This window comes from Ovis aries, chromosome 4 (genome assembly GCF_016772045.2).
Source record: "Ovis aries strain OAR_USU_Benz2616 breed Rambouillet chromosome 4, ARS-UI_Ramb_v3.0, whole genome shotgun sequence".
Lineage (NCBI taxonomy): Eukaryota > Metazoa > Chordata > Mammalia > Artiodactyla > Bovidae > Ovis > Ovis aries.
Window position 1 is genome coordinate 36,969,952 of NC_056057.1, and position 13,251 is coordinate 36,983,202.

At 36.5% G+C, this 13,251-nt stretch overlaps 1 protein-coding gene across 2 annotated transcripts in view; it reads left to right on the forward strand.

Annotated features, from left to right (window-relative positions):
- SEMA3D (semaphorin 3D) overlaps positions 1-13,251 on the forward strand; it is a 232,699-nt gene that overhangs the window by 158,201 nt on the left and 61,247 nt on the right. For both annotated transcript variants that reach the window (XM_015095240.4, XM_060414983.1), the window contains exon 8: positions 9,658-9,800. In XM_015095240.4, the coding sequence (XP_014950726.2) occupies positions 9,658-9,800 (143 nt within the window). The remainder of the gene's footprint in view (positions 1-9,657; positions 9,801-13,251) is intronic.

The following is a 13,251-nucleotide window of genomic DNA, read 5'->3' on the forward strand; positions in this document are numbered from 1 at the left end:
GCTTCAAATTAATTTTATATAGCTTCCATCCTAGTCATTGTTATTAGGCACTTTTAAAGTATTATCTCAGTTAGTGGTATAATTTTGAGAGAATTACTATTTCCATTTTACAGTTGGGGGTAGATTAGAAATCAGATTAATAGTCTGTGGTGAGACAGTTATTGTGTGATTGAAACTCAAGTAGGTGTCTCTAGCTCTAGACACTTTATTCTTTCTATTGTACGATACAGTCCACCAATCTAAATTCTCACCTTGTGGTTGCCCATCTGCTGCTCTTGCAGCCTCATTACAATCAGGGTCCATATCTCCATGCCATGTTGAGCAACAGCAAACTGAAGATGTGCTTGTGGAGACCATAGCAAATAGAGAACATGTGGGTTAGGCAAGCAATGTGGAAGCCCTACACAGTTTAGCCAATATTGTGAACATTTGCTAAGGGATAGTCTGGAGAGATGGAGAAGGCAATGGCACCCCACTCCAGCACTCCTACCTGGAAAATCCCATGGATGGAGGAGCCTGGTAGGCTGCAGTCCATGGGGTCGCTAAGAGTCGGACATGACTGAGCGACTTCCCTTGCACTTTTCACTTTCATGCATTGGAGAAGGAAATGGCAACCCACTCCAATGTTCTTGCCTGGAAAATCTCAGGGACGGGAGAGCCTGGTGGGCTGCCATCTATGGGGTCGCACAGAGTCGGATACGACTGAAGCGACTTGCAGCAGCAGCAGCTGGACAGAATCAGAAGAGCACAATGTCTCAGTAGACTCAGTCTGTCAGAAGCTTCCTGGTGCAAGGAAACTATGGCAGAGCAAGCGAAAAATGACAAAAACTATATGAGATTCTTGTAAAGACAAGCTAAGGGAAAAGATTGACTTTGTTGGGGGGACATTTCTATTCTCCATTTTCAGAAGTGGCCATTTTCCAGATACAGTCAGCCTAGTATCCAAAGATAGAGGTCAGAGGAGTCATCTGGATAGTGTCAGGAATATAGGGAGACAAAAAAGCAATGGTTGTTAAAGGAGCTGTGTTTGGGGGTTAGACATTATCTTATTCAAACTTTACATTACACAAATTGAGACTCAGTGTGAAGAAGGGATGTGTTCAGGTCTCCAACTGCTCGGTCCATCCTTCCCTTACAATATCAAACTTCTGACAAAAGTATCATATCATGTCTCCTGAATTTGGGTGGCAGTTATGGAGATAAAAACTGTTTCCTCTTTAAACTGGACCTGACACAGCCAAGTTGCTGATCCAGGCTACTTGCTCCAAAGCTGTTCTGTCCAATATGGTAGACAGTAGCCACTCATGGCTATTTAAATGTAAACTAATTAAAATTAAATAAAATTTAGTTTCTTAGTTACTCAAATCATATTTCAAGAATAGCCCTGTGGGCTGGAGGCTACTTTATTGGACAGCACAAATATAAAATATTTCCATCATCACAGAAATTTCTATTGGACAGCACTGGTCTAAAGTGTCAGTCAGTAAGTCAGTTCAGTCGCTCAATCGTGTCCAACTCTTTGCGATCCCATGAATCGCAGCACACCAGGCATCCCTGTCCATCACCAATTCCCGGACTTCACTCAAACTCATGTACATCGAGTCGGTGATGCCATCCAGCCATCTCATCCTCAGTCATCCCCTTCTCCTCCTGCCCCCAATCCCTCCCAGCATCAGAGTCTTTTCAAATGAGTCAACTCTTCACATGAGGTGGCCAAAGTATTGGAGTTTCAGCTTTAACATCAGTCCTTCCAATGAATACCCAGGACTGATCTCCTTTAGAATGGACTGATTGGGTTTCCTTGTAGTCCAAGGGACTCTCAAGAGTCTTCTCCAACACCACGGTTCAAAAACATCAATTCTTCAGCGCTCAGCTTTCTTCACAGTCCAACTCTCACATTCGTACATGACCACTGGAAAAACCATAGCCTTGACTAGATGGAAAGTAATGTCTAATTGGCAAAGTAATGTCTCTGCTTTTTAATATGCTATCTAGGTTGGTCTAAAGTGTACTTTTTATTAATTATATACATAGCATAATCAGATAGTGTAATGTCACATATCACAGTGCAATCCACAATCATATAATACAATGTGTAAATTTTCTTGACTACTTATTTAGCATGTAGATGTGAAACTCACTCTGGGGTTTTGTTCAATTACTAAGAACTGACAGGTACTTGATATTTCAAATAATGGGGCCAGTGTCAATGTCTAACTACTTTCCTTTATATATTATTGCATCATTCATTACTTTGTCTAATCCAATGCCAGAAGACATAAGAAGTATGACTGCTGATTCCTTCTTTGAGAAATGAATCCATCTATTAAATCCCTCACCAGGAGGCTGCAAACTTGTGAAGGTGAACCCTATGGCTGTTCTAGACAAAGTCTTAGATACTTCCACACTTTTCTTTATCAACTTAATCTTAGAACATTTAAGGAAAGCTACAAGTCAGAGGGTTACTCAAACACATTAGACGTTTTTCATGAGAATTTTGAGATAAAAGTAAGAAGTATGACCATTCGGATAATGAAAACAAACAATGACGCCTCAGTTGCATATGTTTCTGTTTTCTTTCCTGGAGTAGATGAGAACTTTTGTTTTAAAATTTTTATTTCCAACATGTGGAGACAGTTTTCATTTGAAGTTTCTCTTGGAGTACTCTTGTCTATAAATTGTTTTTCCACACAGAAGGATAACATTTTTCAAAAGTGGTAGGAAAAAGACACTACAAGAAGAAATAAAGGAAAATAAGGAACTCACTATGTCTTAAGTCCTGTTGTAGGTGTACTCATCTGGGTGAAACAATGTTCATAAGGAGAAATGAAAGTGATGTGCTTTCATCAGGCCATATGGATTTATGCCATTTTCATTTGGCAGGGTCTCTTGATGTCATGCTAAAAGTTAGGTTGTGAAAATGCACGATTTCAAACTCCATCACTATTAAGACATGTGTTTCAAATGCCAAATGGGAGAAATGTACTCTAATAAAGCAGAGGTGTCTCTTGGTATGAATTTAAATTATTTAATCCAACTATGCATGTCATATACTGGTGAAATGATATCTATTTTTACATAAACTTGGCAACAAGTCAGAAAAGAGTTTCTATCATAAAATACTAACATCAATATTCTAAGACATAGGACCTCAATTGAATCTGTGAGAAAGAAAATTCTCTTTCTTAAAACTGGTATTTATTTTTAACTCAAAATTACTTATTATTTAAATCACAGAATAGTGTACTGTTGGATACTAATGCTTTTTTTTCATAATTAGATTTCTTCACATAATAATAAATATTTGGCTTAAATACTTCCACCATTTAATTTGTTTACAGTACTCCCAAAATAATTTTCTTACAGTAATAATCTTTTACATGTAAAAGAACCAATACTTAAGAATCCAATATCAATCCAAAACCACAGTCACTGAATAAACACAGTAAGATCATCTATGTTATATATTAGTTGAAATTTAAAAGAAATATAACTTGGAAAAACATGTACTCTATTTTGCCTCACTAATATTATAAAGAAATTTCTGGAATGGGGACTAGTGTCATACTTTAACTTTTGACCTTTTCAAATGGCAATACCTAGCAACAACACCTGGATAATGTTTTGCATAGCCAAAGAGGCTCTTCTGTGCATTTCTACAATAGAATATGAATTAACATGTTTATTTGTATTGCTTTCAGGCAGAGTACATTCCATTCTGTTGTAGAGCTGTGTTTTGTTTGTTGAATTCAGCAAATAAGAGAACACCAATCAGCCCATATAACTGCTGCTTCCATCTGTGTGTCTGAGGAAAGTTTTACAAACAACTCTTTCTCTCACAGTAAAAATCCTTTTTACTTGTAATGATTTTCTGTTTTAAATCACTGAGATCTCTTTTTCTCTCTGAAGAGAGAAGACTGCAAATTTTGTACCACTGTTATTTTTAAAACTATAAATTTAGCTCAATCATGAGCTTCCATGGTGGCTCAGACAGTAAAGAATCTGCCTGTAATGTGGAAGACCCGGGTTTGATCCCTGGGTTGGGAAGATCCCCTGGAGAAAGGAATGGCAACCCACTCCAGTATTCTTGCCTGGAGAATTCCATGGATAGAAGAGCGTGTACAATCCATGGGGTCGCAAAGAGTTGGACCTGACTGAGTGACTAACACTTACTGTGTTATTTTTAAAAGTATAAATTCAACTCAATCATGGCAGTAGTTCTGATACTAAAATTACAAAGGGTCATCAGGCTGCATGGAGATAACTTCTACTTAAGTTCTTTTAAGCACTATGATAAATTCTACTTGTGTCGTCTCCATTTTAAGCTTATGTATTTGTTGAGATAAAACAAGCCAATTGTATTCCTATAATTTCTATATCAGTTCTGAAATCCTAGCTGTCCAAGGGACTCAAGAGTCTTCTCCAACACCACAGTTCAAAAGAATCAATTCTTTGGCCCTCAGCTTTCTTTATAGTCCAACTCTCATATCCATACATGACTACTGGAAGAACAATAACTTTGACCAGATGGATCTTTGTTGGCAAAGTAATGCTTTTTAAGGTTGGTCATAACTTTTCTTAGGTTATGCCTAAGCTTGGTCATAACTTTTCTTCCAAGGAGTAAGTGTCTTTTAATTTCATGGCTGCAATCACCATCTGCAGTGACTTTGGAGCCCCCCAAAATAAAGTCTGTCGCTGTTTCCCCATCTGTTTGCTGTGAAGTGATGGGATCACATGCTATGATCTTAGTTTTATGAATGTTGAGCTTTAAGCCAACTTTTTCACTCTCCTCATTCACTTTCATCAAGAGGCTCTTTACTTCTTCTTCACTTTCTGCTTTAAGGGTAGTATCATCTGCATATTCAAAGTTATTAATATTTCTCCCAGCAATCTTGATTCCAGCTTGTGCTTCATCCAGCCTGGCGTTTCTCATGATTTACTCAAGTTAAATAAGCAGGGTAACAATATACAGCCTTGATGTATTCCTTTCCCTATTTGGAGCCAGTCTGTTGTTCCATGTCCAGTTCTAACTATTGCTTTCTGACCTACATACAGATTTCTAAAGAGGCAGGTCAGGTGGTCTGGTATTCCCATCTCTTTCAGAATTTTCCACAGTTTGCTGTGTTCCACACAGTCAAAGGCCTTGGCATAGTCAATAAAGCAGAAATAGATGTTTTTCTGGAATTCTCTTGCTTTTTTGATAATCCAGTGAATGTTGGTAATTTGATCTCTCATTCCTCTACCTTTTCTAAATCCAGCTTGAACATCTGGAAGTTCGCAGTTCACACACTGCTGAAGCCTGGCTTGGAGAATTTTAAGCATTACTTTACTAGCATGTGAGATGAGTGCACTTGTGTGGTAGTTTGAGCATTCTTTGGCATTGCCTTTCTTTGGGATTGGAATGAAAACTGACCTTTTCCAGTCCTGTGGCCACTGCTGAGTTTTCCAAATTTGCTGGCATATTGAGTGCAGCACTTTCATAGCATCATCTTTTAGGATTTGAAATAACTCACCTGGAATTCCATCACCTCCACTAGCTTTGTTCGTAGTGATGCTTCCTAAGGCCCACTTGACTCTGCATTCCAGGATGTCTGGCTCTAGGTGAGTGATCATACCATCATGATTATCTGGGTCATGATCTTTTTTGTATAGTTCTTCTCTGTATTCCTGCCACCTCTTCTTAATATCTTCTGCTTCTGTTAAGTCCATACCATTTCTGTCCTTTATCGAGCCCATCTTTGCATGAAATGTTCCCTTGGTATCTCTAATTTTCTTGAAGAGATCTCTAGTCTTTCCCGTTCTTTTTGTTTTCCTTCATTTCTTTGCACTGATCACTGAGAAAGGCTTTCTTATCTCTCTTTCTGTTCTTTGGAACTCTGCATTCAAATGGGTATACCTTTCCTTTTCACTTCTCTTCTTTTCACAGCTATTTGTAAGGCCTCTTCAGACAGCCATTTTGCTTTTTTGCATTTACTTTTCTTGGGGATGGTCTTGATCCCTGTCTCCTGTATAATCTCACAAACCTCCATCCATAGTTCTTCAGGCATTCTGTCTATCAGATCTAATCCCTTGAATCTATTTGTCACTTCCACGGTATAATCCTAAGGGATTTGATTTTGGTCATACCTGAATGGTCTAGTGGTTTTCCCTATTTTCTTCAGTTTTACTCTGAATTTGGCAATAAGGAGTTCATGATCTGAGCCACAGTCAGCTCCTGGTCTTGTTTTTGCTAGCCGTATAGAACTTCTCCATCTTTGACTGTAAAGAATATAATCAATCTGATTTCGGTATTGACCATCTTTCTGGTGATGTCCATGTGTAGAGTCTTCTCTTGTGTTGTTGGAAGAGGGTGTTTGCTATGACCAGTGCATTCTCTTGGCAAAACTTTATCAGCCTTTGCCCTGCTTCATTCTCTACTCCAAGGCCAAAGTTGCCTGTTACTCCAGGGGTTTCTTGACTTCCTACTTTCGCATTCCAGTCCCCTTTATGAAAATGACATCTTTTTTGGTTGTTAGTTCTAAAAGGTCTGTGGGTCTTCACAGAACCATTTTAGCTTCTTCAGCATTACTGGTCGTTGCATAGACTTGAATTACCATGATGTCAAATGGTTTGCCTTGGAAACAAACAGAGATCATTCTGTCATTTTTGAGATTGCATCCAAGTACTGCATTTTGGAGTCTTTTGTGACTATGGTGGCCACTTCATTTCTTCTGAGAGATTCTTGTCCATAGTAGTAGGTATAATGGTCATCTGAATTAAATTCACCCATTCCAGTCGACTTTAGTTTGCTGATTCCTAAAATGTCAACATTTACTCTTGCCATCTCTTGTTTGACCACTTTCAATTTGCCTTGATTCATGGACCTGGCATTCCAGGTTCCTATGCAATATTGCTCTTTACAGCATTGGACTTTGCTTCTATCACCAGTCACATCCACAACTGGGTGCTGTTTTTGCTTTGTCTCCATCTCTGCATTCTTTCTGGAGTTATTTCTCCACTGATCTCCAGTAGCATATTGGGCACCTACCAATCTGGGGAGATCATCTTTCTGTATAGTTTCCATTTTATTCTTTTTTTGTCCCTGTCTAATTATGAATACTTTGTATTAAAGTCTTCACTCCTCCTGTCCATCCATGCATCCGCATGACTGACCTAGGGTTAATGAGTCCTGTCTATGTTCTTTTCCTGTATATGAAATGGTAATCTATGGCAGTGACTCTTAAACAAGAATTTTTACAAATCCTTGTAAAAATCACCTATGGGGTTTTATTTATTTCATTTATATATTTTAAAAATATACATGCCAGTGCAGTAGGAGATTTGTATCCAGATCAGCTGCATTGAATTGAGGCATCTGTAAATTCAAAAAGGTGCTATATATTATTATCAATACCTGATCTGTGCCTGTGGAAACCCACAATTGGTTGTCCTTTTCTCTACTCATTGTTCCAATCTTTTCAAGTCATTGGAAACATCAAGACTGGCCCTTCTTCTTAGCCATATCTTGGCCTTCTGTCAGTATTTTCTTTATCCAGATTGTAACTGAACAAAGAGTCAATTTTTGCTCACTTTGTGTTCTTTGATCCTAGAAGTTTTTCTTGTTCCAAGTGCCTTTGCATATAGTAGTAATCAAATATATCATTACTTTTCATGAATATGCTGAAATCCTAATGCTACATTTGTAAGAAATTTTATTTGCACAGAAAAATTTTTTTAAAGAAAACATGATAAATTTAAATCAAAAATTAATTTGTGACTAAAAAGAATTTTAACTTTGCTCAGATATTCAAAACTATTTGTGATGTATCAACAATTTAAAAGCAGGGCTGGAGGGAAAAACAAAAAGCCTTCTGTAGAATTGTTAATGGAACTTGCTAACTTAAGATTAATTAAAAAAGAAAATTTTTTAAATGCTATGTGATTTTCTATAAATTTTTTTGTGTAATTTAGAACCATATCAAAGTGAGATTATTGAGAACATAAAAATCCACTGGAGTTCTAAGTTCCAGGGAAAGAACAAGGAAATGACAAAAAATAAAAGGGAGAAAGTTCATGCAGATTCTTCCCACCCACCCACCCCAGTCTTTTCCTCTTAAGGTTTCACATTTAAGCAGAGAAGAGACTGGATGGGAGACCCAGGGTTGACCCAGAGAGGCTGGGATGATAAAGACTGAACTACTCATCACTTAGAATCAAACTTTAACTTTTGTCTGTTGAAGGAGTCTTTTGTGAAGTCTTGTTTGCTGGGCTATTGATCAACTGTTGTATATTTGCAGGGGCATGGTTTTTAATACCATGGGGTACCCGGCAATCAGGGCCCTGATCAAAACAAAAGCAATGTTACTTTTTCACCTCCTACTTATTATATTTATTTTTTGGGAAACTTTGTTTTCTCTCATTCCTGCTTCTACTTCCTAAAGAGTGCTCATTGCTTTCTTCCAGGCATCTTGTATATTCTGCTTAATTGAAGTCCTTTATTCCTCATTAACCAATTTTTGTCTTTCCTCTAATCAAATGATTTTTATTAATCAAAATGTTTATTTCTGAACTAGTATCATCCAATAACAGATCTGTTACTCCCAGATCTGTATGTTGACCATATAAATGGTTAACTCTCATTTATATAAAACTAAGACTTAAAAGGCCAAGTACTTTTTAAACAAGGCATTAGTAACCCAAATTGACTTGTCACTGATGCAACTGCAAAGGAGTTAATTGTATTTCCATCATTTTTTTTGCTTGATATGCATCATGGACAATTTTCCCTGCCAGTACATTTAGAACTGCTTCATTTTTAATAACTACATGTTATACTATTGATAACAATTGTGTGAAAATGCTCAATTTTCCATCATTCTCTTGTTTGTGGCCCTAATAATCATTATTATTATCATCCCAGTCATTTTAATAATGAATAACATTTATTAAATCCTTATTATGTGGCAGACACTACTGGATAGTAAATGCTTTACATGTATTAATTTACTTGATTATCATATTAGTGACCCTAGATATGATGATATTGGTAACCTCATATTAGGTATGAGAAAATTGAGGAATAGAGAAGTAAAAGATTTTTTGTGTAAGGTCACCTTTCCAGTAAGTGGCAGAGACAGGATATAAACTTGGAAAGAGTGTCCTCAGAGCCAACACTGAAGTCAACCCAAGCATTTTACTGGTTGGTTGAGTTTTTTTGGCAGTTACACAAGCTTCAGCAAATAACATCATAATATATCAAAATCTGAGATATGTTTATAGTTTTTCCTGACCTCTTCATAATGGAAACTGATTGAAAAACCGATCATAAGAAAGGAAAATATAAAAGTCCAATCATAAACAAGGAAAGTATAAAATCATTGACTCTCTAGGTTTGAAAAAAGGACTTTATGTGTAATTCAGTTGAACTGAGATAATTGTGAATCTCAGCCAGTCATGTTCTCCCCTGGTCTCTGGAGTCCTAAAGAAATTGTTCAAAACTTCTTTGTGCGAATACCTGGTCCTACTTTGTGTCGTGTTTATTTGTGTATATGCCTCACTTCCACATTTCATTCATGTTTTTTATTCTGCTGCTAATTGTTTTACATACAAAAGATACCAGTATTATTGTGGCTGAATTATTTCAGTATTTTAATGTAGAGCTTCTTTTCTTCCAAACAGGAGCAAAATTTATTGGAACTTTCCCCATCCCAGACACCTATAATCCAGATGATGATAAAATATATTTCTTTTTCCGTGAATCATCTCAAGAAGGGAGTACTTCTGATAAGACCATCATTTCTCGAGTTGGAAGAGTTTGTAAGGTATGATATATTTATTTTACTTTAGTCATATGTGTATATGTATGAATAATTAACCATGTAATTTTGAAGTTAATCCCATTATTCATAAATGGCAGAGTAAATTCATGTTATCCTATACATATAATTTTTGAGATCCAAAAGGGAAAAGAATTAAAAATTTTCCAATGTTAAAAATTATTGTTTCCAATCCCTGAGCTGTTTGCAGGTTTGAGTTAGCTCTGCTTGGCAGTTTGCTCCTTTTTATTGGTGGGCTATACCTCTGCCAGCTATCACTATTGCCAGTAAGACCACTGCATTGTCCTGATCCGTGGACATTAAAATATTTTGTACATTAAATAATCTTATTTTTAAATAGATAGTAGCAGCATCACTAGCAGAATCATATCCCATATTTTTTAATCAAAACACATCATATATAAAATTATATATTTTTACATAATAAGTTGAAAATGTAGTTATAATATTACTATTTATTTTCTAGAGCATTAATCTAGATTAGGTTCTGAGAGAAAAACATGATAAGAAGGAAATACAAATAAACCAAAGAGGAAAACATTTATTTTGAAGAAAACTGAAATTTTTAATACTGCCATTTTGTGGAAATTACAAGAAAACAGAAACTCTATGAAACACTTCCATTTTGTGCCATCAAAGCTGTCATGTAACTACAAGCTTTATAGAATAAAAATACTACTGCGATCATACTTTACAGCATATTCTTTTGTTAGTGTGGATTCATCTTCACTAAAATCACTTTTCTTAAATATCCAGACACCTTCGGCATTAACTCAGTTATTAAGAGGAAGAGCTGTTAACTTAATAAATACTCTCAGTGGGAAGGTTTCTTTGGTCTTGTACAAACTTTTCATTTTCTTCCATCTGAGCCTATCACTTTTTTTTCTCAACCTGTGCCCTCAGGCTTTTGAACACTTCCAGGGACAGAAATACAAACCTTCATTGCCCTTAAGAGTGCTAATGAAAACACAGTTTTTGAAAGAGACCAAACTTGTGAGTGCAGATCATTCTTTATCTAGTGTCCTAGCCAGTAATGCTGTCTCCCATTGATCCCTTCACCCCCAGGGGACAGTCTCTGAAAAGCATCCTCATTCTTTCAGAGTCTTAAGAATTCACAGTCATTTCTCTTGAAGTCTCTCTCCTGGAGATGAATGGCCATTGCTTGGAGTAGTCATAGTATGTGAGTGTACTGAAGCATGCCTTAGCACAACAGTACCCCAGCCCGGAGGCTGTGCTGTGGATGGACATCATTTGTATACATGAACCATGATAAGTATGTCACGAGAGATTTACAACAGTTAGATGTATTTTAAGAGTCACTTTGTGATGAACACATATAACAAGTATTAGCTTTGCGAACCAGTCCAATACTTATTTCTTGATAGGTCGATTCTATTTAATAGAAATTTGTTTATAACAAAGTCATGTTTTTACCCTCATATTAAATATACTGAAAGTTAACTTTAGAAGTGAAGAAATACACAGGTTGCCCCATTTATACATTTGTATTATAAAAATATAATCTAGACTTTAAGTATCAGCATGGGTTATTTTATTTATGAACAAACTCCAATAGAACTGAAAAAACAGAGACTGAAATATGAGTCTTTCTATCACAAAAAACTTCTGAGACCACACAGCAAGATTTTGCCATGCTATTACGTTTGGGTAAAAAAGCTAACAAATTGTGAGATCAAATAAGAATGTGAGATGGACGAATTTCCTTCAAAAAAATGAAATAGAGGTTATTCTTAAATTGCTGCATCTCTTTACTCAATCCCTGTCTTCAGTTAGCACCGTCTTCAAAATTTCCTGCTACACGTATGATCCACTGGTCAATGTTTGCAATATTTGGTTCTAAATGCATCTTTGTAATTTCTTAATTTCTGTCCTGCCTTGTCCAAGTTTCTAACTTACCTAATAATTTAGGATTAGCTTAGTAAAAAGTGAGCACTCCTAAGATTTCACTGGCAAGATTAAAAATGATTTGAAATCTTAAAAAAAAGTCCTGCAAAAGAATAACAAGTTTAATTTTAAAAAATAGCTATTGAGCATCATCATGGTTGCTATTATACATTATTTTCACACACAAAATATTTTTGTGACACTTTTGGGAATATATTTATTCCTCTGTTTCATTTTTTTTAATCCAAAAGGTTATTATAATACTGTTTTTCTGTTTTCAACAAATAGTAACATAATGTATGTCTATGCTGTGAAACAAAATGATGTTCAATTAAAAAAGATTTAAGAAGGAAGAGAGCATGCTAGAGAGAGTTAAGACTAACTGTGTCCACTGTACTAAATTTACAAAGCTTTTCAGTAACATGAGCTTTTCCTGAGTATAAAGCTTTTCCTTTATACTATTTGTTCCACCAGGATATCCTTATTCCACAAGGATATTTTTTAGGAAATACTAAGATTTTGTTGTTCTTGTTGTTATTGTTTTGTTTTCTTTTGGGGAGGCTTCCTTGGTAGCTCAGCTGGTCAAGAATCTGCCTGCAATGCAGGAAACCCCAGTTCAATTCCTGGGTTGGAAAGATCTGCTGCAGAAGGGATAGGCTACCTATCCAGTATTCTTGGGCTTCCCTGGTGGCTCAGGTGGTAAAGAATCTGCCCACACTGCTGGGGACCTGGGTTCAATCCCTGGATTGGGAAGATTCCCCTGAAAAAGGGAATGGCTACCCACTCCAATATTCTGGCCTAGATAATTCCATGGACTATACAGGTCACAAAGAGTCAGACACGACCGACAGACTTTCATTTTCAGTTTTACCTGAGAACCTTCAGCCCAGTAAAAAACTGTTGACATTTTAAGAGCTCCCTACCTCTACAGCTACTAAAGTAAAAGTTGTTTTATTGACCTGACAAAGGAATTACTATTAATGACTAATGACTAACCACTAATGACTGAGTGGTAGAGGGACCAGATATCAAATTGCCAACATCTGCTGGATCACTGAAAAAGCAAGAGAGTTCCAGAAAAACATCTATTTCTGCTTTATTGACTATGCCAAAGCCTTTGACTGTGTGGATCACAATAAACTGTGGAAAATTCTGAAACAGATGGAAATACCAGACCACCTTACCTGCTTCTTGAGAAACCTATATGCAGATCAGGAAGCAACAGTTAGAACTGGACATGGAACAACAAACAGACTGGTTCCAAATAGGAAAAGGAGTACGTCAAGGCTGTATATTGTCACCCTGCTTAATTAACTTATATTCAGGGTACATCATGAGACATGCTGGGCTGGATGAAGCACAAGCTGGAATCAAGATTGCTGGGAGAAATATCAATAACCTCAGATATGCAGATAACACCACCTTTATGGCAGAAAGTGAAGAACTAAAGAGCCTCTTGATGAAAGTGAAAGCGAGTGAAAAATTTGGCTTAAAGCTCAACATTCAGAAAACTAAGATCATGGCATCCAGC